The sequence below is a fragment of the Camellia sinensis genome, chromosome 7 (genome assembly GCF_055761805.1).
Source record: "Camellia sinensis isolate YWXY chromosome 7, ASM5576180v1, whole genome shotgun sequence".
Classification (NCBI taxonomy): Eukaryota; Viridiplantae; Streptophyta; class Magnoliopsida; order Ericales; family Theaceae; genus Camellia; species Camellia sinensis.
Genome location: NC_138967.1, coordinates 49,521,675 through 49,542,617, shown reverse-complemented (window position 1 = coordinate 49,542,617; position 20,943 = coordinate 49,521,675). Strand labels below are relative to the sequence as shown.

At 41.1% G+C, this 20,943-nt stretch overlaps 2 protein-coding genes across 2 annotated transcripts; both read right to left on the bottom strand.

The window, feature by feature from the left end:
- Nucleotides 1–978: 978 nt before the first annotated feature.
- Nucleotides 979–1,566, bottom strand: LOC145795786 (uncharacterized). The gene is made up of 2 exons (XM_082880690.1): nucleotides 1,437–1,566; nucleotides 979–1,322 (listed from the first exon to the last, which is right to left on the bottom strand). Exons 1-2 carry the CDS (start codon nucleotides 1,564–1,566, stop codon nucleotides 979–981), a joined length of 474 nt encoding a protein of 157 aa, XP_082736816.1.
- A 12-nt stretch (nucleotides 1,567–1,578) lies between these two features.
- Nucleotides 1,579–3,950, bottom strand: LOC145795785 (uncharacterized). The gene is made up of 4 exons (XM_082880689.1): nucleotides 3,940–3,950; nucleotides 2,334–2,848; nucleotides 1,920–2,264; nucleotides 1,579–1,790 (listed from the first exon to the last, which is right to left on the bottom strand). The coding sequence occupies exons 1-4, from the start codon at nucleotides 3,948–3,950 to the stop codon at nucleotides 1,579–1,581; spliced, it is 1,083 nt and encodes a 360-aa protein (XP_082736815.1).
- Nucleotides 3,951–20,943: the final 16,993 nt, after the last annotated feature.

Below are 20,943 nucleotides of genomic sequence, written 5' to 3'. Positions count from 1 at the left end.
CTTACCTACTGCTCCTACATTGAGTCAAGTTCCGCCTTCTGTGGCTACTACCATTGATACAAGAAGCATGATCCTTAATGCTCGTCGCTCAGTAGCTTCAATACTTGATAACCATATTAAAGGCTTATTAAGCAAAACTCCTATTTAAAAAGTTCCAACATTGGGCCCAAAGTTCCAAGAGCTTTATGATGAGCTCTCAAAGCTTCAAATAGACTATTTTCCATTGCAGAGCCAGAATGAGAAGTACGTACAAAATGCTACTATGTACATCTCTATGAAATCAGTGTTTGCTCAAGGAATGACTTCAGAACTACAGGATTAGTGTTTGGCGGATGTCAATCAACGTGTTGCTCATGCTCTAGCTCTTGAAATGAAGGAATTGAGCTGGTTCACTTGTTGAAGTCTAATTTGGGTAGCTTTGCAGCAAAGAAGGCAAATTATTAAAGTTGTTGGAGCATTTAGATGAACAATCACAATAACTAGAGACTACAATTAGTGTTGTTGAAGTTGAAGTAGTTCAAAGGCAAGCCATTGTTTCCACTTTAAAGGATGAACAAGCTACAATAGAAGCAGCTGAGGTGATAAGAAACAAGGATATCGAAGTCGCCAACAAGTTGGAGCAGCTTTTGAAGGTTAAACAAGGCGAGCTCTAGAGTTTATCATGGTTGCCATGATTTATTTATTTATTTATTATTATTTTATTTCATTTTTATATTTAATGAAATGTAGCTCGAAACCAAATACTTCATTATAAATAATTGCTCTAGCAAACACTTTATTTATGAAATAAATATTATAGTTTGAAGCAAAATACTCTTATTGTAAAACACGTTTGGTTTATTGATTTATTAGTCGTTCACAGTTTATACTCATGCGGGCCAAGAGTAGTACATTTTTTTTTTTTTTTTGATAACTTTATTTCATATGGGAAAAGTGCATCATGCAGTTTATGCTCATGCAATTAGGAGCGTTACATTCTCATGGATAGTAGCACTTTAGGAACTTGCCATTGATTGGGCCAAGTCTTATACCTTCTTCATCAACAATCTTGTATGCTCCGTTAGTGTAGACTTCAGTCACCATGTATAGACCATCCCACTTGGACAAGAACTTGTTGTCGATTAGGTGGGTAGTGATGATAAGTCTTCGAACAACCAACACCAATTCTCCAACTTGAAAAGACCGGGGTCTAACCTTCTTATTGAAAGCTCTAGAGAGCTGAGCTTGGTAACACTCAAGTTTTTGTTGTGCTTCCAATCTCTTCTCATCTAATGCTTCTAACTCAACAAGGCATAATTTTGCATTCTCATCATCAGTGAGACCTTCTTATATAGCTATCCTTAATGAAGGAATTTGTTGTTCCAAAGGAAGAACCGTTTCAACACCATACACAAGGGAGTATGGGGTGGCTTGTGTTAGGGTTCGATGTGTCATACGGTATGCCCAGAGTGCTTCTCCAATTCTTTCATGCCAATCCCGCTTTGATTTAGCAGCTACCTTTTTCAATTGGTTGCCCAAAGTTTTGTTAAACACCTCTGCCAGACCATTGGCAAGTGCATTGTACATTGAGGAATTGCGTTACTTAAATCCAAATCTTTCACAGAGTTTGTCCATTAGACTGTTGTAGAAAGGCTTTCCATTATCAATGATGATGTAGTAAGGTACACCATACCGATAAATAATATGGGATTTGATGAAGTTGACAACAATTTCTTTCTTGACTTCTTTAAGTGGGACGGCTTCAGCCCACTTGGAAAAGTAATATGTGGCGACCAAGATATATAAGTGGCCTGCAAAAGACTTGGTCAATGGGTCAACTACATCTAGACCCCATGCATGAAATGGCCAAGAAGCAATTGTCGGGTGTAAAGGTTTTGGTGGTCGATGGATAAAGTTTGCATGAAACTGGCAAGGTTAACACTTTCTTGAGTAGTCCAAGCAATCTTTAGCCATCATAGGCCAATAGTAACCCATCATTTTTACTTGAAAGTGAAGTTTAGAACCAGACTGATGCGCTCCACATATCCCGGAATGGGCTTCTTCCATGGCTTGTTGAGCTTCGTCATCCTCTAGGCAACGAAGAAAAAATCCTTCAAATGATCGTCGGAATAAAGTTCCCTTGTAGTAGATGAATTGACGAGCTCGACGTCTTATTTCAGTTTTATGGCGAGAATCATCAGGGAGCTTCCTCTGTTCAAGGTAGTAAATAATTGGCATTCTCCAATCATCGACTTTGACAGCTAATACTGAACTTGCGTTTGTTTCTACAAGGTGACATTTCAACAATTATGGAAATACCCATCGTTGGCATACAAGGACACTAACTTGTTCACCTTCTAACAATGCAAGTGTAGTTGCTAGATTGGCAAGTGCATCAGCCATGCGATTCTCTTTCCTTGGAACATGTTTGAATACGACCCCCTCAAATTTTTTAATAAAATGAGTTGCATACTGAAAATATGGGACTAAGTTGTCTTTCTTGACTTCATAGTCCCCCCAAAGTTGATTAATTATTAACTTAGAATCCCCATAGACATCTAGGTCAACAATTTTTAGCTCTGCTGCCATTTGTAAACCAATGATCAAGGCCTGGTACTCAGCAACATTGTTTGAGCAATTTTCGCCAAGAATAAATGAGTAAGGCAAAATGCGTCTCTGTGGTGAAACAAAAATGACACCTGCTCCTACCCCTTCCTTCCTTACAGCCCCATCAAAGAACATCATCCAAGGTTGTAGGACTTCTATGAACAATACATCCTCGTCAAGAAACTCCTCAGAAATTTCCCAATCAGCAGGGATGGGATGGTCGGCCAAGTAGTCTGCAAGGGCCTGCCATTTCACCGCTTTTCTTGGCACATAAATTATCTCAAATTCATTAAAAATGAGAGACTATTTTGCTAAGCATCCTAAGAGGATGGGCTTAGACATAACATACTTTATTAGGTCAGCTCTTGCAATGAGATGCACTGTATGGGCTTGGAAATAATGTCTCAATTTTTGAGTGGCAAAAACAAGCACCAAACACATCTTCTCAATAGATGAGTACTTGAGTTCATTTTCAGTTAATCTGCAACTCAAGTGATAGAATGCTTGCTCTTTATTTTCTTTGTTATTTTGGGCCAGCATTGTTCCAAGAGACTCTTCTTGAGCAGCAATGTAAAGTATCAATGGTTTCCCTTGAATAAAAGCTCATATTACTGGTGGATGAAGCAAGTATCTCTTAATATTGTCGAAAGCATTTTGATATGCTTGATCCCAAGAAAATGGAGCCTCCATTTTCATCAGTCGACTGAAAGGTTGACAACGACCTGCCAAGTTTGAAATGAATCTGCGGATATATACCAAGTGACCTTGGAGGCTTCTAAGCTCCTTCAGGTTTTTTGGTGGTGGCATCTTTTGTACAATATCGATTTTGGACTGATCAACCTCAATGCCTCTCTATCGAACAATAAAGCTAAGGAACTTTCCAGACGTGACTCCAAATGCGCATTTGAGTGGATTCATCTTAAAGTCATACTTTCTTAGCCGATTGAAGTCTGTGCGAAGGTCCTCTAGGTGATTTTCCCTTTTCTTAGTTTTGATCACAAAATCATCAACGTAGCACTCAAAAAATTTATAGAGCATGCCATCGAAGATCTTTTGCATGGCACGTTGATAGGTGGCACCGACATTCTTGAGTCCGAAAGGCAGCACTTCATAACAATAAATGTCTTTTGTGGTACGAAATGCAATTAACTCTTCATCTTTAGGTGCCGTCCATATTTGGTTGTATCTTGAACACCCATCCATGAAGGAAGCGGAACTTGTGTCCGGTAGTGGTGTTTATCATTAATTCCATAATAGGAAGCGGAAAGTCATCCTTGGGACATGCTTCGTTCAAATTTTGAAAGTTGACACATATTCTAATTTATCCATTCTTCTTGACTACTGGGACCATACTTGATATCCATGTCGGATATTTTACTTTACATTTGAACCCAACTTCGATCAACTTGTTGACATTTTCGTCCACTTTGAGGATGCGCTTAGGTTTGATGTATCGATGAGCTTGCTTTATTGGTCACATACCATGTTTGATCCCAAGGTGATGGACAGCAACTTTTGGACTTAAACCGGGCATCTCCTTGTACGTCCATGCAAAGACATCTTTATATTCGAGGAGCAGTACGAAAAATGCCTTTTCTTCCTCGGACGTTAAGAGTCTTTCCACAAAGATTGGTCAAGGTTCATCAAGAGTTCCCAAGTTGAGTTCTTTCAAATTATCAACAGTTGATTGTCCCCCATCTTCAAGTTCTAAAGGAGCTTCTTGGAGATCATCATCCTCCGAATCTGAGCTAGAATATTCTTTAACTATTACATGGTGAGAAGCAACATGTTCAATTTCTTCTTCTCTTTTACTTTCTGCATGAGTCTTAATTTCTCCAGTTAGTATGATAGTGTGCCTTTTGACCTTGAGTGGGCCTTCAATACTAACTTCAAGTGACGTCATGCTTTTCATGCGAGAAGAAATCAAACTTCAAGTCTCATCATCATTCTTTGTAGAATTCAACTTAATTGTTGATATGTTTCTCTTGTTCTTGCATTTTCTAGGTGATGTATTCATGTCACCAAGTCGAGCAAAAACGGACTTTCGTGACCAGGAAGTGCCCATTCTATTAAAACCTGAAAGTTGAGAAGTTGTACCTTCATCTGTCTTATCAACAGTGCCCAACCTATTAAAAATTGAGGTTTGAGGTGTAGGAGCTTCAATGCGATCAAACATTGAGACTCGAAGATTGGCTATTCTTATTAACAGAATTAAATAATTTTAGTTTAATAGATGGTTAGATTAGGAAAATTGTAAGGTCCTTTAAAATTGGCTATATTTATATAAATAGAAAACTTAATTTGATAAGTAAATAGAATTGGCCAACTTTAATACCCTAATGTGCCATTTTAATAGTTTAACCAATGGAGATGTTTTATTACATTTGTAAACACAAATTTCGTATCCTGCAATTAAGACGCAAAATAAATCCACAAATAATTAATTTTATTTTGATTATAATAAATGGGTACAAGCCTCTGTGGTTTGCTCTATTATAAAAAGAACAAATTCTCTTATTCGATCTCTGAAATGGGCTTCAATCCAACGGCTATAAAAGCTTGTTGTTGAATCGAACAAGTTGATGGATTTCTTCAAGTCTTCTAAAGGAGAAACTTGGAGAAAATAGGCTTGATCGAAGGCCTAAACGGCTTGCTCTCGAGCGAGTCTTGAAACGATCCCCTTTGAAAAGAGAGAACAAATTCGTATTTGTAACTTGAAAGGATTGGCACAGGTTTAGAGTGCTTGATAATCCTTTCTTTTAAGTTTGAAGAACTTTAGAGAGAATTTTAAGAAACGAATTTGGCTGAGTCTCGAGACTGCATTGGAGCTTGCAAGACCATTAGCCAAAAAAATGTCTCCCTATCCTCATGGTGAGAGCCTCTATTTATAGGCTTAGGAGGGAAGGGTTAATTTTGGAAACTCCAAAATTGACTCTAATTTCCAAGAAAATAAGCAGTTTATTTATTAGTTTATGGAAATGGGAGAGAACAAATTAGATTTGTTTTTGAAAAATTTTAAAGATTTTTAAAATTTAAAATTCGATATTACGAGGTAAAAGAAATATTTTAACTGAATAATTAAAAATCAAATTTATTAATTTTATCTATTTGTATATCTTATTTTAATTTTTTGTTTGTTATGTTATGTTATTTGATTTTTTTGAGGAGAGAAAAAGAATGCAAGTTTTAATATTTTTTTTTTTGAAAATTGGCGAGAGAGATTATGATAGGGAGATTATTAAATATTTTTGTTATCTTCCCATTTAAAATCCATAAATTAATGATAATTATTATTTCTAAAATAATTAAATAAATAAATCAACCAATAAGTTTTTTTAATCTATTTTATAAATTGAAAAATCAATAATTTTAGATTGAGAGTTTAGAGCTCTTAAGAGACTTCTCATTAGAAATCGCATTTTCCTTATATAATATATAAACAGATATAGATATTTAAATTTGTTTTAGATATTTTTTTAATATACGAATTATTTTTTTTAGATTTTTTATAAAATGAATTTAACAATCTCATCACTTGTAATGCCCTCAATTTAAGACATACATCATACATTCACAAGTCTCATGAACATAAAGAAATAATACATTCTCATACATCAGAGTCTTCTTTACAAAAAGTATTACATGTTAATCAACAAAGTGAATGCCCAACGGGCTTACAGCTTTCCAAGTTATCACTTGGTTACAACAAAAGAAGAGTCCTAACTCTATACATAGATAGCCCTTGGCTTGAGTATACATGTAATCATCAAAACAAAATAACCAAAAAGGGAGTCTTCAACTCCTAAACCTCTCAAGCTAAGACCTTGGAGGCTGCATGTCACCTGTACCTGAAAATGGTGTCCCAAATAGGGTGAGCCAAAGCCCAATAGAGATATGCTAAACCAAATATGAGAATTAACTAAACAGTAGCATTTGATAAATGTTTAACACTTATAAACCAACTTGCATTCTTTTCATAATCAATCAACATTTACAACCACTTCCTTTCATTTAACCAAATCAATCCACTTATATTATCCAACATTATCCCAAACAATTTAAAATGAGACTACAACTCATATATCAACACTTCAATAATCAACAACATTCAACACTTCCATTTTCTTGCCATTTTACGGAACTACGTCCGAGGGAACCGGCACCCAAACAAATAAGATTTCGGGACTTTCACCCAGGACACTCTGGCCAACTTAATTATCAATGGAGTCCATCCCCTATCTTCTCCCAAACAAATGGAGTACATCTCCTATATCCTCCCACACAATATACATATACAATGTATTTAAACACATAGTTATATACAATGACCCAACAATTCACATATTCAATGTGTTAATTCCACCGTCACATTCAATGACATAATCCAATTGATTAGTTTTAGTTTACCTGATCATCATGCAGTGTCTACAACAATCAGGACTATCCTCCACCGATAGCCCAAAGCCGTTATTTCTAAACAGATAAATAAATATATCAAACAGATAATTTATTACATTTTCCATCGGTAAGTGATTTAGCAAGCCAACTACACTATTCAATCACAATTTCAAGATTTTCAACCCAATTTCATATTCCCACAATTTATCAAATTAATTATACAAATTAATTATTTAAATACAATTAGGGCATTTTCCTCATTTTTTTCAAACTCCAACCTTAAGGCTCAATTTCATCAATTATACACAAATAAACCCCATCTCAAGGCCTCACACACACAAAGAAACCCAAACATAGAAAACCCCTCTTTCAAACATTTCAAATTTCAAACCCTAACTTCCCAAAATCTCCCAATCTCTCCATTTAAACAAAATGACTAATATTTATGTTAAAACTCATAAAAAGGAGTAGTTTATCCCTACCTTAAATGGAGAAGCTCAAAGGAGAAGAGGAGAAAAATTCAAGATGCTCCAAAGTCCAACTTTTTCGAATCAAATGATAGCCCACACGAAACTCTACCTTTTTAACAAAGGAAGTAAGGTTGAGACACTCTAGATCAAGACCTTTTGTAGAAAGAAGGGGATACTTTAGAGAGAGAGACAACCGTGTTAGGGTTTGGATGAAAAAGTGATGAATATCACGCTACTGCCAACTGATATATTCAAGGCTCGCGCGAGCGAAGAAGTGGTCACTTGAGCGACCAAACACAATAAACCCTCGCTCGAGCGCAAGAAGCGTCGCTCGAGTGAACAATGCGAAGCTTCAGGTCTGCAACCTAAACGCACGCTCGAGCGCAAGAGTTCTCGCTCGAGCGAAGGAATACCAAACATAGGGCTCGCTCGCTCGAGCACAAGAAGGCTCGCTCAAGCGAAGAATACCAACCTTCAAGTCTAAAAAAGACGCATACGCATGCTCGAGCGCAAGACTGCTCGCTTGAGCAAAGAGACACAAAACACAAGGCTCGCTCGAGCGCAAGAAAGCTCGCTCGAGCGGAAGCTGCACCTGAAAAAGAAACCTGAAGACCCACAATACTCGCTCGAGCGCACAAACCCTCGCTCGACTGAAGAAGCAAACATCCAAGGCTCGCTCGAGCGAAGAAGGAAAAACCTGGGTAGCAACCATTTGTTTCAACTCACAACCAACCTGTTTCAAACTTACCCAACACATCCCAAAACTCAAATACAAGGAATTAAAGGATGGAAAAGAGATATATACAAAAATACTCAACCATGGAACCTAAGTCCGGAATACTATAAGCAATGGGGAAAACCGGGATCACTATATCACTAACCATAATTGTACAAGCACGAAATAATCTTCTCGTATAATCCTGTTGATCAAGTTTGCACTCCTCCAAACGTCGTCGCTTTACTTCCTGAAAACACAAACGTGAGCTAGCCGGCGGGTGTGCGCCAGATACCTCTCCGATGCCTAAGTCAGCAAATAGACAATAGACAAAAAGCTCTGTGTTTTTTAGAGTCAAAATTGTGATACCTATACATGGGTCTTGCTATGAGCTTTTATAGATTCTGCTTGGCACAATCCTAGTAGGATTCCAACTCTCTTTAGTAGAATCGTCCTAGGAATCACAACGATAATGCCTACCTTTTTACACCCTTCTCACTGCTTAACCAAGTGAGATGGTCATACCATGGTCTGGTAGCAAACAACCGAGCTAACACCACCACGCCTTACGACAGATTTCTCCGATCTCACCTAGCTCGATTCTGCCTTGTCCTCATTCAGCTCGGTTCTCTTCTCTCTATATCTCGGTTCAGGACACTAAGAACAGTCTTCTGGCAAGCAGCTCTGACAAAACTGACGGGATAAGAACCGGGCTAAACAAGCCAACACCACAACCCATAGCTCGATCCATTTCCCATCTGGTCCTAGCTCGGCCCATGTACAAACTTAAATTACCCTCTCAATTGCCCCTTAATTACATCTGCAATGCGTGATTTGGGATTATTCTTCTCCAGCCGAGCTAAAACATCCAAGTCAACCAAACTAAAATAAGTAACTCCACCGGGATTAAAATACTTAACCCCACCGAGATGGATAAGCTCGGTCTTCAGCTCTGTACCTACCACGACCCGTTGCTTCACATACCTGACACCATGTCCTGTCTGTGACACGTGGCACATGTCTATTGATTCTTCAAATTGCGACAGCCGTCCGACGCTTATCAAAAAACGTTTGAAAAGTCCCGCCGTTTTTACGCCAATTCAAAACCCATTTTCTGAATCTCACTCCCACTGTTCATCTTCTTCGTTTTTGTGCTTCTGAGACCTACCCCTGCTTCTGTATCCCTTTGTGCTTCAGCTTTTAACGCAACATTTGCTCCATTGCTGGTGGGTTTTCACACGCTCAGACTGGTAAGTTTTTTTAGTTCCTCTTTCTAATGTTTCCTTTTCATTTATTTCTATACGTTCAATCCTGAATCTCGATATATGCGTGTTTATATACACTAGAGCGTTTGAGCAAATACCATAAACCCAAAACTTTTATGATCAAGCTCAGAAGCACACCAACTAGTTTTTTAAAAAACATGATATTTAATCCAAAGTCGTGCTGTAACCGAACTAGGTATTTGTTTAGGCAACTTTTAGGCTTAAACACGACCGAACTAAGAAATCGGTTATAACCTTGCATACTAACCTTTAACCGAGCTAGAGGCCCTGAGTTGGCCCTTCTTCATGACCGATCTAAGAGCTCCCTGTCACCCAGATGTAGCCGAGCTAAGCTTTTACTATTCTTCTGTAAATTGACTATTTACTTAGCCCGGTCCAGTTGTTTGGGCATAACACTTCTTATTTCCCCTTTGCGGACTTGACTAGGTTGGTCAGGCACACCTTTGTAACCTGCCCCTACGCGGCTTTGCTTAACCTAGCTGACCAAAGCCTCAACCACGTCGAGCTAGGCAACTTGTGAACTCCATTTAAAACTTTTTAAGTTAACATGGGTAAATATCGATTTCTAGTTGACTCCCCTGGGGCAATAGCCAAGTTCCGGAAGGACTACCAAATACCTGACGACATCCACCTCGCATTAGTCGAACTACCACGCCCTAGGGAAAATCGAGCTTTGTTCCTTTCACTGTAATATCAATAGTAGAGGCCGGTCTCCGATTCCCTGTACAGCCACAGATATGCGAGTTCCTCAGGCAGACAAGACTATGCCCAACCTAACTCAGCACCAATACTTACAGAATAATAAATGGCATCGCCAAGCTAAACCGCCGGCTTGGCCTCAACCTTGGATTGGCCGAGCTTTTTCACCAATATTTGCTCGGCCAAAATGATGACGGTTGGGTGTACTATTTAAGAGTACGGAGAGGCCGAGAGAAAATCATAAAAAATACACCGGATAAAGATTTAAATGACGATGATTTTTTCTGGGTTTCGGGCAATTTCGAAGACTAGGAAGCCCAAATACCGGGCTATAACATCAATTGGAATAAGGGGATTGTTGGTAAGGATACCCCGATTTTGTTTTTGCTTTGCTATTCCAGGTTATAATTTTACACCATGCTAATTGTTGCCTTTCTCATTATGCAGACTTAAACCAGCTAAAATACAAAACCAATACGCCAACCATGACGCTCTTCGCGCCACGCTTCGGTACCGTCATCGAGGTTGGGCCGAGCTGCTTAACTTGGAGCCGACCAACCGGCATAGTGGAAGGAGGAAGATCAAGGTAACTGACTTTCTTCTGAAACCATCACTAGAACCGGACCCAAACTTGCCACAAATCAACCTCATTTCACTTACTGAAGAATAAGAAATGGCCAAGCGCCGAGCTGTTTGAGCCCTGATCACCGAACAAACCACCACTCCAATTGCTCAGGTTCAAACCGAGGCGCCACAGGCCAATCAGACACATGAGGTAGTGGTAGCCCTCCCTACAGCTCGAGCTTCGTCATCTCGGCCAAGCAAACGGCCGCGCATACAACGCCTGAGGGATGAGGATGATAATGAGCCATCCGAAATCGGGCTCCAAGAAGCAACTGATACCCAAGGTCATGATCGACCTAGCCCTTCAAACCCTTCCATGCTGCCAGTGTGGGCACCATCTATCACCTTCAGGGGTCGCGCCATAACGGCCTGCAACTCTGTCAGCGCCGAGAACGATCACCTGCTGGCCTTTAATTTAGCCAAGAGTGTCTGCCTGCCTGCCAACATGGAACGACATGATGGTTTGACCGAGCTGAAGGCCATTCGCTCGGCCTCTAAATCGATGATACTGGTAAGCCCCAAAAATCCCTAAAACTTGAGTAACATTTGTTACGGTCCCAGTGCATGATTTTCTAACCGCTTTGAGCTTTATAGGCCCTACAAAAGAGCCAAGTGGCTCATAAACGAGTACTTGAGCTTCAAAAGACAGCTCGATTGGCCGTTGCAGATGCTAATGCGAAAGCAGCCGAGCTAAAAGAGGCGAAGGCCACTTTAGCCAAGCTAGAATCAGAAAATGCACGGTTGGTCGGGCCGATTAACCCGGCTGAAGCAGATAAGCAAAAGGCTTTAGCCGAGAAAAAAAACTGGTATCTACGTGAACTGGCCAAGCTCGAGAAGAAGAAAGATGCTGAAATCACCAAGCTGAAAAAGAAAGTGGAAGACGCTGAAGACTGTGGCTACAAAAAAGCGGAGGCCGCTTATGTCTTGCAGTGTGAAGTTACGAAAGACATCTTCTTCAAATGTGGATGGAAGGCAGCTGTTGTGAAGCTCGGTCAGGGGCCAGAAACTGAGGTCTTCCAGAACCCTCTCCCTCACTTCATCCCAAGCTATATGGCGGACTACGCCAACGCTATCCAGCAGAAGCTTCTCCAACAGGAGGAGGAGGAAGAAGGATCCCCTGATCCAATCAATGCCCCATCTGCTACCAATGATCGCAGTCTCTAGACAAGTCAGACAGCTCGAGTGGAACCACCGGTGTCAAGTATGGTTGATGATGCGTCTGTGATCGACCTACTTGCTAGAACCGAACTACCAAGTGGCGAAGCTCGGGTTGACCTGGATGCTGACTTGGACGATCTATTTGCTTGATCTTGTTTTTCTTCTTTTGATGTTTACTTTTCAAAGAATTTGTAACCAGTCTTAAGCCCCTCCTCTTGTAATGCATATTTAAAAGTGGAATGGAATGAAATCTGTAATTTTTCAATCTTTTTGTTCGGTTCATGCCCTACTTGTAATTATCTTTCAACTTTAATTGCGTCAAGTTTGAACTCTTTGTTCGGTTGCTATGTTTAATGTTTTTGCACCATGCCAAGCCAGACTATCCTGCCAACCTTCTTCAGAGTAGATCCTTATCTCAGCTGAAGAGGAGAACTATGTGTTGGTCACACCTGCCAACTTTCTTCAGCCTAGATCCTTATCTCGGCTGAAGAGAGGTAAATGTTGGTCACCCCTGCCAACTTTCTTCAGCCTTGATCCTTATCCCGGCTAAAGAAAAGTAAATGTTGGTCATACCTGCCAACTTTCTTCAGCCTAGATCCTTATCTCGGCTGAAAAGAGCTAAATGTTGGTCATACCTGCCAACTTTTTTCAGCCTAGATCCTTATCTCGGCTGAAAAGAGCTATGTATTGGTCATACCTACCAACTTTCTTGAGCCTAGATCCTTATCTCGGCTGAAGAGAGCTAAATGTTGGTCATACCTGCCAACCTTCTTCAGCCTAGATCCTTATCTCGGCTGAAGAGAGCTAAATGTTGGTCATACCTACCAACTTTCTTCAGCCTAGATCCTTATCTCGGCTGAAGAAGAGAAAATGTTGGTCATACCTGCCAACTTTCTTCAGCATAGATCCCTATCTCGACTGAAGAAAGCTAAATGTTGGTCATACCTGCCAATTTTCTTCAGCCTAGATCCTTATCTCAGCTGAAGAGAGATAAATGTTGGTCATACCTGCCAACTTTCTTCAGCCTGATCCTTATCTCGACCGAAGAAAAGAAAATGTTGGTCATACCTACCAACTTTCTTCAGCCTAGATCCTTATCTCGGTTGAAAAAAGCTAAATACTAGTCATACCTGCCAACTTTCTTCAGCCTAGATCCTTATCTCGGCTGAAGAAGAGCAAAATGTTGTCATACCTGCCAACCTTCTTCATTGCCCCTTGCTGGCAATGACTAAGAACAACTTTTACAGTAGAAATAATTATGCTGAAAAAACTACTTATTTTATTTGAAAAAGGAAAAATTAAAATTATTTTAAGGAAAAGCTAAATATAAAATAGTTTGAGATTGGCAGCGTTCCACAGCCTGGGAATAGCCTTGTTGTCTCCATCTTCCAAGTGATATGCCCATTTTCCTGCTAAATCAACCACTTTGTATGGTCTTTCTCAGTTAGGTCCTAACTTTCCATCTCCAGGTACCAAAGTGTTGCCCATTACTTTGTACAGTGCCCAATCTCCAATCTTGAATTACCTTGGATGCATTGTTTTGTTATATTTTCTGGATAACTCCTGCTGGTATGAGGCAATGTGAACTAGTGCTCTTTCTCTTCTCTCTTTTGCAAGGTCGAGTTCCAAGGTTATGGCTTCTTCATTCAAATTTGGGTCAAAGTTTTCACTTCTAATAGTGGGGAGGCCTACTTCCAGTGGGATTACTGCCTCCATGCCATATGCCAATAAAAAAGGCATTTCTCCAGTTGACCGCCGAGCCCATAAAACATGTGGAAGTTCCTCTGCCCACTTGTCTTTTGCTCTCTCCAACCTTTTCTTCAAACCATCTAAGACGACTTTGTTTGAAGCTTCTGCCTGGCCATTTGCTTAAGGGTATGCTGGTGTAGAATTGTAAAATTCTATCTTGTATTCTTCACAAAAGCCCCTGAAGATTTTGCCATCGAACTGAGTGCCGTTGTCGGATATTAAAGCCTTAGGTATGCCGAATCGAGTAATGATGTTCTGCTAGACAAATTTTTTAATGTCTTTCTCCTTTATAGATGCGAGTGCTTCTGCCTCAACCCACTTTGTAAAGTAGTCCATTGCTGCAAGAAAGAACTTTCTATTGCCGGGTGCCGTTGGAAGTGGTCCCACTATGTCCAGGCCCCACATTGCGAAGGGCCACGGACTAGTTAGTCGTAGGAGTTCTCTGGCTAGTTGATGTATTTGGTGTGCGAACTTCTGACATTTCTCACACCTCTTGACATATTTCTCTAAATCTGCTTGCATGTATAGCCACTAATATCCTTGTGAAATTGCCCTGTAAGCCAATAATCTTCCCCCTTGGTGGCTTCCGCATACGCCTTCATGTATCTCGAACAAGAATGCCTCAACCTTGTTGGGATGGACACCTTTCAAGTAAGGTCCTATGAAGGATTTTTTGTACAATGCTAGTGATGAAGAGAGCCAAAATCGTTGTGATTTTGTCCTAATTTTGTTGATCGCTTTCTTTTCTTCAGGTAATATGCCATCTTTTAAAAATATTATAATGGTATCCATCCAGAATGGGCCTAGTTCGGCACAACATGTCTCCGCTGCTTCAGGTTCCTCAATACTTGGTCTAGGTAGGAAATCGATCAGTAATGGGTATAGGATAGATGTATCTGCCATTAAAGCAAAACTGCCAGCTCGTCTGCTCTACTATTTTCTTCTCAGCCGATTTGCTCTCTATCCAAACTACTTTGAACTTCATGATCTCCTTTCTGACTAACTCTTAGTACTTAGCCACCCTCTCATCTTTCGCCTTGTAGTCTCCTGAAATCTGGTTTACTACCAGTTGGGAGTCACTATATACCATCAGCTCAGTGGCCTTCATAAAAAGTGCTGATTTTAAGCCTACTAACAGTGCTTCATACTCCGCCTCATTGTTGGATGCTGGGAAGTCGAGGTTGACTTTCTGTTCAATTGTTAGGCCATCTGGTGAGATGAGGACTATGCCAAGTCCTACACTGTGCCTATTGGATGCTCCATCCACGAAGAGTTTCTACATCTCTCCGACGAATAGCTTCCAGCAGATAGACGGGTTGGATGATGTCTTAGGATCATGGGTGTTGCTGGTGTTTTCTTCCAAGTCCATGCCTGTTGTTGGGGTTTGATCTTCACTGTCTGACTGCCTCAAGTCTTTACTTTTTGATGAGTCCTCACTAGGAGTAGTGTGGTTTGTTCCTTCTTTCCTATCCTCAATCCTGTATGGCTTGCCATGTAGATGGGCATCCTGCATTAGGGACTGCGCAGTTCCTATGGCACTTTCCCCCCTTAATTCGGTTGCGTAGGTCAAATCGACCGGGCAGATGTGATGACTTCCTGGTGTGAACTCAGCCACAAAGTCTGCTAAAGCTTGGGCTCTTATTGCTATTCTGGGTTGAGACTTGATATCGAACTGCCCCAACTCACTGCCCATTTTAATATTCGTCCAGAAAAATCCGCCCTCTCAAACAAGGCTTTTAATGGAAAAGTTGTTAAGACGATCACGGTGTGGGCATGGAAATAGTGTGACAACCTTCTTGAGGCCATCATCAAAGCTAATGCCAGCTTTTCCAATGGTAGGTACCTTGTTTCAGCGCCCAACAAAGTTTTACTAACATAAAAGATAGGCAGGTGTTGGATTCCTTCCGCTCTGACCAACACTGCGCTGACTACATGCTGTGAAACTGCTAAGTACAAAAAGAGCTCTTCTCCTAGTATCGGGGTTACTAACAACGGTGGAGAGGTCATGTAGTCTTTTAAGCTTTCTAGGCCGCGGTCACATTCCTCATCCCACTCAAATTTGGCTTTTAGTGCTTGGAAGAATGGTCGACATCTGTCTGACGACCAACTTATGAATTGGTTGAACGCGGCTGCTAGGCCAGTGCGATATTGTACCTCTTTGACTGTGTTGGGCCTCTCAAGATCTTGGATTGCTTTGATCTGAGAGGGATCAGCTTCTATACCCCGGTTGGTTACTAGAAAGCCTAGGAATTTGCCTGATCCTACGCCGAATACGCACTTAGATGCGTTTAGACATAACTTGTGGGACTTCAAAATCTGAAACATTTCATCTAGGTCCCTGAGATGGCCCTTCTTATCCTTGCTCTTGACCACCATGTCATCTATGTAAGCCTCCCTTATTCTGCCTAACAATGGTTCAAACATTTTTGTGACCATCCGTTGGAATGTAGCCCCTGTGTTTTTTAGGCCAAAAGGCATGACCTTGTAACAGTACAATCCTCTGGGCGTTGTAAATGACGTGACCTCCTGGTCTAGTTCATACATAGCGATCTAATGGTAACCTCAATACGCATCAAGGAAGCTAAGTCGATTATGCCCTGCCGTCAGGTCCACCAGTTGGTCTATCCGTGGTAGGGGAAAACTGTCTTTTAGGCATGCTTTGTTGACCATTTTGTAGTCCACACAAATGCGCCACTTGCCGTTCTTCTTTGGCACTACTACAGTGTTGGAGATCCACCTAGGGTAGTGTACTTCTCTGATGGCTTCTGCCTCCAGCAGGTTTCCTACTTCTTTTGCTACTATCTTTGTGTGGTGAAGTGATGATCGGTGAGTTCGTTGAATAATTGGCCTGGCAGTTGGGTGGACATGAAGTTGATGGCAGATGAAATTTGGGGTAATCCAAGGCATGTCGTATGGTGTCCAGGCAAACACTTCGATGTTAGAGGTTAAGAATTCCATGACCTCTATTCTCTCAGTGCTGGACAAAGACGAGCTGAGCAAAAAGAACTTTTCTGGGTTCTTTTCATCTATCCTTACCTCAACCAAGTCTTCCACTGCCTTCTGTTCTGCTGCTTTGCCGACATCTGCAAACAGTTCGTTGCTTTCTAGCTCTTCTACCATCTGGACAAACCCTTTTGCAGCATGGCTGCCGTTTACTGTGGCGAAACACTACTTTGACATGATTTGGTCTCCTAAGACTTCTTCAATCATGCCAGTTTCGTTAGGGAATCGTAATGCCTGATGGTAGGTTAACGCCACTGAGCACATAGCATGCAGCCGTGCCCTTCCCAAGATTATGTTGTAAGTGGAAGGGACCTTCAATACCCAGAATTCCACCTGTTTTGTCATGGTTGCTGCCTTGACTGGGAGGATTATCTTGCCCACTGGCCACTCTGGCATTGAGTTGAAACCGACAAGGGGAGATATCGCAGGTGCCAAGTCTTTGTCCTCTAATTTCAGTTGTTTGAAGGTCTCGTAGTACATTATCTCGCATAAGCTTCCTTAGTCAATTAGAATCCGCTTAATGTCAAAATTCTTGATGCACAAAGTGACCACCAGTGCGTCATTGTAAGGGCAATGTAGCCTTGCTAGATCCCTATCTTAAAAGGATATGACGTTCGTAGCCTCTGTTCTGCCCTTTTTGACAGTAGGTTGTGCACTTAATACCTCTCTCAAGTGCTCAGCCTTTTTGATTATCCCCCTGAGCTCACATACCCGCTCAAGTTCGATGATCCCATGTATAACGTTGATTATGCCTTAGAGTGGACCGTCGATCGGCATTCCGTTTGGTCTGTTAAGGTCCTAGGGGGCTGGCTGTGTTCCCCCTTCTATATACTGGTCCAAGTGTCCAGTGGCCAGTAACTCCTCCAAATGTTGCCTCAATGGTGTGCAATTTTCAGTGCGGTGCCCCTTCTCATCATGGAAGGTGCAACAGGACCTCTCATCATAGCCTCTTTGTGCTTCTCCCAACTTGGCTGGCCGCCGAACGAAGGGTTCATCACGTATCTCGTTAAGAATCCGGTAGATAGGTTTATTGAATACTGTGGTAATGGCAGTGCAGACTCTTAACTTCCTTTTTTTGGGTCCTCTATGTTGGCTCGCCTGCCTCACCCATTCTTGCTTGGTTGTTCTACCATGTTGATTTTTGCTGTAGTCTTTTTATCTCGCATCGTTGTTGTGTTAGGTTTTGCTTTAGTACGGGTGCTATCTTCCTCTACTCGGATATGTTGATGCACTCTCTCCATTAGGGCCTCCATCGTGAGGGGTGGCATCATTGTCATTGAGTCTCTCAATTTGTTATCGACTGGTAAACCCCGTTTGTATTGTGCGATGGCGAGATTTGTAGGGCAATCCCCAATCTGATTGAAAATCTCCCAATATCGACTGTTGTAAGACCTCAATGTCTCATTTTTGGCCATGTCAATGGAGAGTAGCTGGTCAGTCTCCACTGGTGTCTTGGTATTCATTCTGAATCTAAGTCACAAACACTTCTGCCAACTGTGCCCATGAGGCTATGCTGTCTTCTGGCAGCCTTTCGAAGCAGGTTAGACCTAGGTTGCCAAGGCTGGATGGAAACAAGATATACATTAGGGCCTCGTTTCGCCGGTATACTGCCATAACCTGGCGAAAGTGGCTTAAGTGCATATAGGGGTCTGACTTCCCCTCATAAGTGGTGAATTTGGGATGGCGGAAGCCTGAAGGTAGAGGTGCGTTCTCAATTGCCGAAACGAACGGCGAACTCTGTAATCCTGCTAATACTTTATCCGCTGGTTCATAAGCAAGGCGCGGTATTGGCATCCCTACCTCAACACTCTCGTGTGTCCTAGGGGCCAATCACTGTACGACTGAAACTCTGAGAGAGTCACGAGCCCTAGTGTCCTCCTTCCATCGGGCCCTCTCCTCGAGCACTGTTCACAGGTTCGCTGACCTAGGCAGCTCCGTGTGCCTAGATGTCGTTTGGTGCGTATGCGAGGGCCGATAGCTGCTCCCCTCTGTATACGACCTTTCAGTCCTCATTCTCTCAGACCTAGAGCAACGAGTCCTGGAAGCCCTTGATAGAGTCTCGCCTATTCTAAGGCTCCTACTTTCTGCTTGCGATGGTGTGACATATCTGTCACGATCTTCTGAGTGGTAAGAGGGCGTGTTGCCTTTGCGCCCCTCTTTCGTTGCCACCCCTTTTTCCTTTATCTGGCGCTTCATTGTCTTCATGTATGCCGCCATCCTCCTTATTAACTCGTCTTGCTCCCTCACATGGTCCTCCAAAACTTGAGGATCCAACTTCCACCTCTGCCTTTTAGGACTTTGAGAGCGACTGGGACTGGTGCCCCGACTCTCCCGTGTGTCCCTCTAGGAGTTCTGTCGCTGGGGTTCTAATTCTGCCATGGGTGGGATAGAAGGTAAACCTTCGCACCTCCCACCCCCTCTAGGGTTTTCCCATCAATAGCAGATTGCGGCAAGTCTTCATTGTGTGCCATTGATTTTAACTAGAGAGAAAAACTCGATCAAAAGGTTTTGATCTTTATGCACTTCCCACAGATAGCGCCAATTGTACGAGCACACAATAATCTTCTCGTATAATCTTGTTGATCAAATTTTCACTCCTCCAAATGTCGTCGCTTTACTTCCTGAAAACACAAACGTGAGCTATTCGGCAGGTGTGCGCCGGATACCTCTCCGATGCCTAAGTTAGCAAATAGACAATAGACAAAAAGCTCTGTGTTTTTTAGAGTCAAAATTGTGATACCTGTACATAGGTCTTGCTATGAGCTTTTATAGATTCTGCTTGGCACAATCCTAGTAGGATTCCAACTCTCTTTAGTAGAATCCTCCTAGGAATCACAAAGATAATGCCTACCTTTTTACACCCTCCTCACTGCTTAACCAAGTGAGATGGTCCTACCATGGTCTGGTAGCAAACAACCGAGCTAACACCACCATGCCTTACGATAGATTTCTCCGAGCTCACCTAGCTCGGTTCCGCCTTGTCCTCTTTCAGCTCGGTTCTCTTCTCTCTATATCTCGGTTCAGGACACTAAGAATAGTCTTCTGGCAAACAGCTCTGACAAAACCGACGGGATAAGGACCAGGCTAAACAAGCCAACACCACAACCCATAGTTCGGTCCATTTCCCATCTAGTCTTAGCTCAGCCCATGAACAAACATAAATTACGCTCTCAATAATGTATGAGAAAAGTTGAAAAAAGGTGCTGCAGTAACTATGAGAGAAGTCAAAAAGGCTTGTAGATTGAGAAAAGTCAATAAATGTTAAGATTATTTTTTTTTTAACTCAAAAAATTAGAAATTTAAGATTGGGATATTGGATCTCCCACAAGGCTTGTGGGTTAGAAACCCCCTTTGTTTTAGATATTTTTTTAATATACAAATTATTTTTTTTAGATTTTTTATAAAAATAATTTAACGATCTCATCACTAACCATAGTGTATGGGAGAAGTTGAAAAGGATGCTGCAATAACTATGAGAGAAGTCAAAAAGGCTTGTAGGTTTGGAGAAGTCAGTAAATGCTGAGGTTATTTATTTATTTATTTTTAACTCAAAATATTTGAAAATTAAGATTGAGATATTTGAGTTCTCACAAGACTTGTGAGTTAGAAACTTCATTTTCTTGATATAATATATATATATACTAGCGTATGCCCGTGCCTGAAGGCACGGTACAATTAATTATGAGATTAAAATATAAAGGAATGTATATTATAGAGGAATGTATTCAAATTTTTTGTTTATGGGATGAAAGCTTGAAAATCTGATGAAAGTTCAAATATTTAAACTGATAAAAAAATCTAAAACTAACCTAACACATTGAAAAATAATGGAAAGTTTGAAAAATTTAAAATCTAAAATCTGATGGAAGTTTAGGTATTCATGGGATGAAAGTGTTCATGGCAGAAATTTTATCAGATAAAAGTTTCTACACCAAGTGCAGCAAGGAAGTGCAGCAAGGAAAAAACCCAAGTAAAACTATCAAGTATTCCACAAATGGCATAGAAAACCTAAATAAAACTAACCCAAATAAAATTAACCCAACACATTGAAAATACAATGGAACACAACCATCATCAAATGCATAACCCATTTCCCCCACTTTCTTTCCAATCAAACAGGATATAATTTTTTTGGTACAAACTATTGATTTATGGGTTGATAAAAGTATGATGAAAATACTGATTTATGGGCCGATTTATGGTGGATTTTCGACATATTTATGGGATGAAAGTTTAAAAATCTAACGAAATTTTA

Coding starts and splice junctions, on each gene's coding strand:
- LOC145795785 (XM_082880689.1), bottom strand. Junction 2,265..2,333: donor TACACTTGCATTGTTAGAAG/GTGAACAAGTTA, acceptor GTCACCTTGTAG/AAACAAACGCAAGTTCAGTA. Junction 1,791..1,919: donor CTTGGACTACTCAAGAAAGT/GTTAACCTTGCC, acceptor AGTCTTTTGCAG/GCCACTTATATATCTTGGTC.
- LOC145795786 (XM_082880690.1), bottom strand. CDS start 1,566: ATGTACAATGCACTTGCCAATGGTCTGGCAGAGGTGTTTAACAAAACT. Junction 1,323..1,436: donor AGAAGCACTCTGGGCATACC/GTATGACACATC, acceptor CTATATAAGAAG/GTCTCACTGATGATGAGAAT.